The sequence below is a fragment of the Papaver somniferum genome, chromosome 7, assembly GCF_003573695.1.
Source record: "Papaver somniferum cultivar HN1 chromosome 7, ASM357369v1, whole genome shotgun sequence".
Classification (NCBI taxonomy): domain Eukaryota; kingdom Viridiplantae; phylum Streptophyta; class Magnoliopsida; order Ranunculales; family Papaveraceae; genus Papaver; species Papaver somniferum.
Window position 1 is genome coordinate 175,352,980 of NC_039364.1, and position 9,806 is coordinate 175,362,785.

The 9,806-nt window shown below is 33.6% G+C and overlaps 1 protein-coding gene across 1 annotated transcript; it reads right to left on the bottom strand.

The window, feature by feature from the left end:
- Window positions 1-351: 351 nt before the first annotated feature.
- Window positions 352-9,442, bottom strand: LOC113295565. Its single transcript, XM_026543897.1, has 4 exons — window positions 8,663-9,442; window positions 7,025-8,466; window positions 6,499-6,861; window positions 352-535 (listed from the first exon to the last, which is right to left on the bottom strand). Exons 1-4 carry the CDS (start codon window positions 9,440-9,442, stop codon window positions 352-354), a joined length of 2,769 nt encoding a protein of 922 aa, XP_026399682.1.
- Between the last annotated feature and the right edge of the window lie 364 nt (window positions 9,443-9,806).

A 9,806-nucleotide genomic window follows, 5' to 3' on the forward strand; every position in this document is an offset into this window, starting at 1 on the left:
CGAATGTTCGATAAATGAATAGCCAAATAAATAATTTTTTCCGGTCCCGGCTTGGGCCATGGTGATAAATAAATACCCTCGCTTAATGCATTAATGAATAAAAAAAATTGGATCCTTAAAGGCCTCATAGAAATATAAATGAATAATCACTGAATTATATATAAAAATAAACCAAAATACACAATCATAAAATTTTACATAAAAATATATGTAGGAACGAACTCAGAAAAATTCATCTACGGTTGATTGACTTTTTCTTCCACCCAAACCAAAATGCATTGTATCCTTAATTTTATGCAATGCTTGCACAATTTCTGGAATATTTTGCTCGTGTTGTAGCAATTAATTTTTTTAAGTGACCATCGCTTGAAAAGCATCTTTAGATGACACATTTGGTACGACACTACTATCATCTGGTTCGGGATCATTCTCATTATTCATCACTGACTCAATAATTTCTTCGTCTGTTGGAGACTCCATAACTGCATCATTCTCGTTAGGATTGTTTAAAAGATGTTCGACGTCCATCACATTTCTATAACGTAAATTAGAAATGACACCAGTTAATTCAAAAAAAAAATGAAGGTAATTTAATTATTGATAAGAATTTTGACCAATATTTTCTAGGTATACTTGTACATTTTTTCCTATACAATTTAACTTCTTAATTAAGAAAATATTGTCTAAATGAATAAAATATTCATTTATCGATAAATAAATAACCCCGTTAAACGAATATTTTTTCTTGGTTCCGAGAGCATTCATTTGTCGAGGTTCGACTGTGGTTGTGTTGTTAGTAGATTCACTACTCTACTGGCTTTCGCTGTTAACTAAACTTTCAGTTTACATAATACTTTTTTTTAATTAACTGATCCTTCCTCTATTTATAATTGATATAATATATAGTAATTTAAGTAAGCTTTGAGTGTTTGTTGTTCCAATTTCTGATTTTCACACCCATGTTTACATGTTTTGGTGTTGCTGCTTTTGCTTGATAATGATGTTGGTTGCCCTTTCGTTTTTTTAACAATGACTGGAAACATTCTCAAATTCTCAGATTCCATATTTCTGAAATTCATCGCAAGGACTGGTGGTCAAGCAACAAAACTCTAAATAAAAGATCCTACAGTGTTTAAAATTAGTACATAAAAGAGGTAGTAGTTCGTGATATGCGAGTGGACATTGAATGACTATTATGTTTCTCATGACATTTGAATCCAGTAGAGAACATTGATTTACTGAAATAGAAATTTGAAGTAAAAACATTATTTTAAATGCTAATGAGGTGGACCAGCTAGAAGGGAACTTTACTCGAGGTGTATTGTATGGAAAAATGGTGATGACTGCTAGATCAAGTTGTAGACATGGCAGTGATGGCGTCTTAAAATATTGGTTGGGCGTAAGTAGTTTCCTCCTAAGCCTCCTTATAGCATAAGCATGTTCAGTTTATCATAAGTTTTGTCTTCAGGAGTGACACTTCACCGTAACGGGTAGAAAATACAAGTCTTATGCAGATGCATTGTGATTTTGCTTCAAGTACTGTTTGTAAATTCTTCATTTTGTTTTTGGGATTAAGCTGGGTACTATTTAGAGATGTATGAACTCAGTTCTAATGTTGTAGCTACATTAAGTTGCAAGGAAGCTATATAATTGTGTTGGTCCGAAGGTTTCATATGCAGTAATAAAGGAGCTATGAAAGAAGGAATGATATATATTGGTAGGCGAAACAAGAACATAAATGAAGACTCATTTAGGGATACTTCGTTTCAATTTATTTTTAGTTGGGAGGAGACTGCGTAATGATGTAATTTTTTCTGTGTTTTCTTGACAAGCGTTGTTGATCGTCCTCTGTAAATTTTTTTGTTCTTTAACATATAACTTTTTCTTCTCAATATTTTTTTTAAAGCTGTTGAACTCATTTAAATTTCTTTCATCTCAAAAGGTAAGGTGAGTTCTGAGATGAATAAACTCAAGGCATGAATCTATTTTTTGGGTGTTTAAATTCCAAGAACGCTGATTTAAAAATGGATTTGCTTGATAATGGAATATGTTATACTATGATAATTATATCTGAAAATGATACACTAATCTGGAAATGAAAAGTAACGCGTTCCCGTGCCGTTACGGCACGGGTTAAGCCCTAGTTTTATCATAACATAAATTAAATTTTGAATATTTGAAATATGAGATTTTGTCATGCTTCTAAGAAATCAATGAGTTAGTGATGAGTATGAGCATGTTATTTTTTCCTCTAAATTTGGTGAATTTTTTGAATAACATGTATGTAATCTTACGCAACTTGCATAATGAAATAAAATGTTTGAGAATTTTATAAAACATATTTGATGCTTCAAATAGCTTGTCTTGATATCAAATATGATCTTTTGAGTAGTGAACTAGGTGATGTTATCTTCATGAAAAATTGTCTGATTTTCATTCTTTATATTGTATAAAACGTTTTGGATTTAGATCATTTGTTCATTAATTTTTTCAAATAAAAAAATAGACATATTATTTTGAAATTCTTGATTAAGTTAAAGAATAGCGGGGTTCCACATCTTATGTTTTACCAACTTTGATTTAATTAGAGGAACTAGAAAAATGAAGCTGACAAGTAATGCACTAAAAATGAACCTAGAAAAATCACATATAGTGAGACTAAAATTTAATCATGAATGTTACATTGCTTGTAACTTGGAAGATAACTTTTCATAGAGAGTATCTTTGTGCTTCAAAATTTTTAATCATTGAAAAAAAAAATGTGTGAGCCTATCATGTCGCTAAATTAACTTACATTCTTGTTTTATTGTTGTTGTTTCTACTGTGCATGATTTAATTATTATATTCATAGTTAGAAATATAAACTTGATTATGTAAGTTAAAGATAAGAATGTTGACCGAGCATGGAAAACTTTGTAGTTTTTACAAGAAAGGAATGCGTATAAGTTATATACGTCATCATATATTCTGAAGTAACTTTAAAGCAATTAAAAAAATTTTGTTACTTGATTAGTTTGAATGATTTCAGAATTGATAAAAGTGAAATGCACAATACTCTTTGTTTTGTACGGATAAGTGATTTGTTGAGTTTATATTCTAACCTACATGATGTAAATGAAATTGAGAATGCTTAGTTTACTATTTGACAAGAAAGACTTGAGTGATGATATTGTATAGTTTTGAAATGAATTTGTTATTTCGTTTGATCGATTTCATTACAATGAAAACAAATTTTGAGAAGAAATAGAAATATATATAGTCTGACTGTAAACTAGTTTTCACTTATTTGATTTGGTGCTAATGTTTTTGAGATTATGTGTGATTGCACTAGACAAGAGTATGATAGCTTGGTATATTTCTTTGCTACGTGATTGACTATATATATTATTTTTTTAGTGGGGATGTAATGTATTGCTTCCGTAGTGGGGGTTTTATATTCAGATTTACCGATCCTAGTATGGAAAATTGGCAAGATATTGAGAAGGTTATGAGGTGTCTCAAACACATCTTACACCTAAATATACACTATCTAAATGATTATCGCAATCCTTTAAGGATATTGGACATCTTTTCAGATGAATCTTCTAAGGGATGGAGCGATTTGATCCTCTACTAGATATAGGAACATACATATTAATCCAAACGATAGTACCGCGGCTATTGCAAGAGTTTAGAGTTGTTAACTACAACTATAAGAGTTGATGTTATGAGAATAGATTAAATATAGTCTGAAAAGAGTTTTCGTTAATCCTTTGACGAAAGGATTGATAAGAAGGTGTGAATACATCTTGTGGGATAAGATTGATGCCCATTGAGAAGAGTCATTTGTAATGGATAACCAACTTAGAAATAGGTTCAAAGGGACTAGACGAAGTCATGGATGATATTGATCATTGAGATTGAGCTATTTATGATGTGGTTACCAACCTATAACTCTAGATCTCAAAAGTAGGTTCAAAAGAGTAACCCTTACCAATGGAGTGAGATCCCAAAATATGAGTTCAAATGCGATACCAAGTCATAGATTATATGGAGATGAGAGAATCATGTTTTAGAAGAATTCATCCCATGACATGATATCCTGAAGCGAGTAAATTAAGGTTGAGTTTAATTTTTAATTTTTAAACTATTAATGATGTTTATATCTCTATTTAGAGTGGGTATTTAGTTATAGGAGTACTCTTGGTAAACTCACCTATATGAATGTGAAAGTGTGGACGATTTCTATGAGAATAATGGGAAGTTCTCTTGATCATTCATTAAACTGGGATACAAGCGCATGGCCGTAATGTGCTGACTTTAGAATTTATACTAGTATAGTGTGTGTGTTAAACAATCTTTTTATCTCCTAGAGTTCAAGACTTAAGTTCACTTTATGGTCAGATTTTAAGAGAGCCTATCAACACTACGTAAAGGTTCAAGTCGCGAGACAACTTTGCTTATGCGCAACTCTATAAGTTCCTGCTCAATGTTTTAAAAATATAAGTGGAGGATTGTTAGGATATATGTTTTCAAACATAAATTGATTTCGTATAAATATTATTTTAATACTCATAAAGTCTTTCATAAAAAACTAAATTGATTTTGTCATTAATGTTTTGACCGTTTCATTTTTAATGAGTATTAATTGTGTGAGTTATAACATAATTAATTTTTATTGAACTTTATTGAAATCTTGACTATAAATCAGTTTTTTGGTTGGAAAAATAAAGATAGTTTTTCTTTTATGATTTTGAGTTTGAAAGAGTAAAAAGAATTTTAAAAAGAAAACAAGTATGTGATCATGCTTTATTTTCTACAAGAGTGATTCTGAGCAAGAACGAAAGCATAGAAGTTTCACATCTTCTCATCGTGCAAGAGTGATTGTGTAAAAGATTGATCTCGGCTATTTTATCCTGGGGATGACGCGACATGGAAGAACTTCTTGCAAAATCTTGGATAGATCCGCGAAACGTCTTAAAGAGAGCGACCTAGTCTGCGACTCAGCCATAACATTTGTTTCGTGTTTGATTTTATTTTTTGTGCATGCATAATTCAGCAATTGTTCCAACAATTTTACGACGTTTTATTTTTCCATAGATATCAAAAGAAAACGATTGCTTAAACACGATAAGTATCATTATTTTATTTCGTTTTACAGAATTATAACCGATATGTTTTTTCTTTAAAGATTGAACATGATGCTTGAGATTTTAGGTAACCTAATTAATACCTAGAGTTAATTGGGCCGACCGAGCGAAGCGAGGGAGGACCTTTATATGACCACTTTTATGTAAATTGTAAGTGACCAATTGATACTAAAAGATTGGATTTGGTGCAACCAAACTTTTGGTGGTCGTTTTTTCACTAGACAAAATTGTCCCTCCCTTTTAGTCCAATTACTATAACTTCTTATGTATCCGATCTTTTAGGGATATAATTTAAAAGTAAATTTTAATATAACATATCTAAAAATCGGTGCCTTGGAATTTTACAAATTTTATCTCGTTGGAAAGGTTATAAAAAAATCTACGCAACGAGTACAAACAACAATCTCAAATTTAGAGTTTTTACGAAAAATTCGGAGGTATTTATCATTTTAGGCACAATTTTAGAAAATTAAATGTATATCCATTATGAAAACCACCAGGATACATAATATTATATGTAGCCATATTTTGGGTTATGCATTAACTAATTTTTCATTGCAACTAATAAAATTATGTACTCCCTCCGTCTCAAGAAAAGTGATTCTTATACTTTAGGCACAATTCTGGAAAATTGAATGCATAGCCATTCCTCAAACCACCACAAATGATGCATACCACATCATGCAACCATATTTTGGTTTATGGATCGACTAATTTTCCGTTTCTGGAAAAGTTATACTTTCACATTTCGTTTCAGGAAAAATGATACATTCAACTCTGTTTCAGGAAAAGTGATACTTTCGCCCAGTTTCAGAAAAAGTGATAATTTCGTATTACTTTTTCTGAAATGGGGCGAAAGTAATCGTAGATAAACCCCATCTTTAGATTCTTCTTCGGTCGGACCTCCCACCGTGGCAGCGGTTGTACTAGTTTTATGTCTAATATTAATGGACTAGGATTGTAACATGGTTGATATCTTTTTCATGAATTTTTAGCATAGAAAAACATTATTGAAGATACACGAATGTTTTTAACAGGTTTTAGAGTTTTATATGCATCTCTATAATGAAAATGAATTGGGTCTTGTTTTTTTTTTTTTTTTTTTTTTTTGTTTTTTTTTTAATAAGTCAAAAATTTGTATTAATAGATAACAAAATTTACAATAAATAATTTACAAGAAAAGAGGTCACAGTAACCCCAAAAACTTGTAAACTATTTAAAACGAAAATAAGCAACATTTGGATATTCAACTGAATTTAGAAAAGGTGGTCTTCCATTAAAATGCACTCCCACTTCATTAGCCAGTAAACAACCGCGCTTAGCCATTTTATCTGCTGAAAAATTCGCCTCCCTAAAAGTGTGAATGAACCTTATAGACGTATAATGTCTAAAAATCACCGTCCATCTATTCTTTGCAAACCAAGGAATTGAATTATTTTTGATAGCTTCCACCACTCCCATAGAATCTGAACGCACACAAATACGATCAAAATCCCATTGCATAGCCCACTCCAAACCAACAATAATGCCATACAATTCTGCTAAGTAATTCGTCGTAACACCAAGACCAATACTCATAGCACCAAGAACTGAACATTGCGCATCTCTAGCCACTACTCCAGCACCAGCAATTCCTGGATTACCTCTCGCAACACCATCACAACATAACTGAAGTTCATTAGCATCAGGCGGATGCCAAAAACACTCCACAGGTTGCTGCCACTTAACACTCCTGTGATGAACACGGAAGTAATTCAAAAGCACAATTCTTCATATGACCCTTGAGACGAATAGAATGATCTTGAATCAACTTCAAAACGCGTTTATGAAAAACACTCCAGTTAGGCTGTTTATGCTCAAAAACCGCCTTGTTCCTCAACTGCCATAGCTCAGACCTTAGCACCAGATTGGCGACAAGCCAAAGATCACGCACCATTGGGCTTCTGCCTTTGGATGCCTTAAAAGAAATAACAAGGTTAGCATTAGGATGTAAGTTAAAAAAATCAGCAAGCCAATTCCAGGCTCTTGCAGCAAAGCTGTAATCATACATCACATGAAAAAGCGTCTCTTCTTCAATACCACATATGCAACACTTATTAGCAAGAAATTTTTTGAACCTGCTCTTGATAAGATCATATGTAGCATAAGCACCACGTAAGAATTTCCAGTTCTGAGCCGTAAGGACTAGATGAACTTCTTTTCTCCAAAGTAGCTTCTCACCCTTCAGATTGGGATATTTATGTCGAACAAGGGAAGTAGCAGATTTTACACTGAACTCACCTGTCAACTCCGGCATCCAGACTCTAGTATCTGCTCCTCCAATTGGCATTGGCATCGTATGCATCTCCAGACCAGCAGCCACCATGCGTTGCAAATGAATATAAGGTATATCCCACTGGCCATCAGTCAATACATCACTAACACGCACTGTGTTATCTAGTGTGTAATCATTTAGAGCCTCTGAAATACTAATATTAGCATACCAAATGTCATAATAAAGAGAAGTATCCCTACCATCTCCAATCAAAACCTTAGTATTTTTCTCCACCAGATTATACACACTCCTCACGCCAGGCAAAATGGTAGATTTAACACCCGAATTCTTAATGCTCCCATTACGATAAAAAAACTTAGCCTTCAGATAAAAATCCCATTTCTTCTTAGAAATACGAATCTTCCACCAAAGCTTCATAAGAAGTGCCTTGTTCATAGTAGCCATACGATTTATTCCGAGACCCCCCTCCTCATAAGGGCAACAGATTTTATCATAAGCCACCACCACAGCTCGACTAACATTCGAATCACTAGACCAAATGAAATTCTGAATTGCCCTCTCACATTGAAGAATGAACTTGCGAGGCCAATTATAAATTGCCATATTATGAATGGAATAACTGGAAATAACAGTTTTAACAAGAACAATGCGATCATGAAAATATAATAATCTCCCTTTCCAACCAGCAAGCTTATTTTTAATCTTTTCAACGACATTGCAAATATGACGGTAACGAACAGTACCTGGCATAATTTGAACACCCAAGTAGCGATCTGGAAAAGTGGCTACGCTCATCCCCAAATAATTTGCAAGATATGTACACCAACTCGAAGAACCACCACCATAATAAATCTTACTCTTTTGATGACAAACAGTCTGACCTGAAGCGCGCTGGTATTTACCCAATAAATCCACAAGATTATGAAGACTTTTTGAATTACCTTTACAAAATATCATAATGTCATCAGCAAAGAAAAGATAGGTTGGAGAAACACCACCTCTTGTAACCATAGGAGTCATCTTTTTATCACGAATTTTTCGTAATATTTCTGCTAAGAACGTCTTCAATCAAGACGAAAATCAAGGGAGAAAGGGGATCTCCTTGGCGCAAACCTCTATTAATTTTGAAATAACCCTCCGGACTACCATTCAAAAGAATAAATATTCTAGCAGATTGTAAGATATTAAGAATCCAGGCACACCACTTCTCAGAAAAACCATACTTACGAAAAACTTCTAGCACAAAAGACCAACTTACCGTGTCAAAAGATTGAGATATATCTAGCTTAATACCAATGTTGCCATCCTTGCGCTTAAAATGAAGCTCGTTTACCATCTCCGACGCCAAACTAATATTTTCATGAATATTTCTCCCTTTCATAAAGGCAACCTGCTCTTCAGACACAAGATTATCTAAAACACTACCAAGTCTAGTAGCTAAGATCTTAGTAAATATTTTGAAGAAGAAATTACTAAGACCTATTGTTCTGAAATTGCGAAGAGTATTAGCACCCCTTACCTTAGCAAGAAAAATGATTAAAGAAGAATTAACACCATTTGGAATATGACCAGAATTCCAACAATGAAGAATGGCCTTGATTAAATCTTCTTGAATAATATCCCAGCAATGACGATAGAAACAACCAGAGAATCCATCCGGCCCTGGCGCACTATCCGATCCCAAATCAAAAACAGCTTGCTTAATTTCTTCCGGAGTAGGTATCTTGTCCATAGCGTTGCTCTCTTCAACAGATACGGAATCATGCTCAAAATCGAATAAATCACCTTCATTATCCAGCTCTTGCCCATTGAACTTGTCCTCGTAGTACTGAACAACATGATCACGCAGTTGTTCATAATATGTAATACAAGTCCCATTCGAGTCAACTAGTTCCGAAATTGTATTAGAGCTTTTCCTAATTCTAATACTATTATGAAAAAAACTGGAGTTACTTGAACCCTCCACCAACCAATTATTCCAAGATTTTTGTTTGAGCATTGTCATCTGTTGTAAGCGAGTCTCACTTAAGGTAGCCATAGCGTCCTTCATCGCATTCAGGTTGGCAATATTACTTGGATCTTCATCCGAAATAAGAGTTGCAGTCTCGAAACGAAGTTAGTCTTGCTTCAAACGAGAATGCACATTACCAAATATCCTGAGATTCCAATCCTTCATCACAATCTTCAGCCGTTTCAATTTGTAAAGGTATATAAAATCTGGAGAGCTATGAGCTGGAGCAGTCCAACTCTCACTAACCATACGAAAAAAATCACCATATAAGAACCACATCTTTTGAACCCTGAAAGGAGCTCGACGAGGCCTAGGAACTGAAAAAGGATACCCAAGAAGAGTAGAATGATCGGAAACTTCCCTAGGAAGAGCTTTACACCGCCAATTCTCA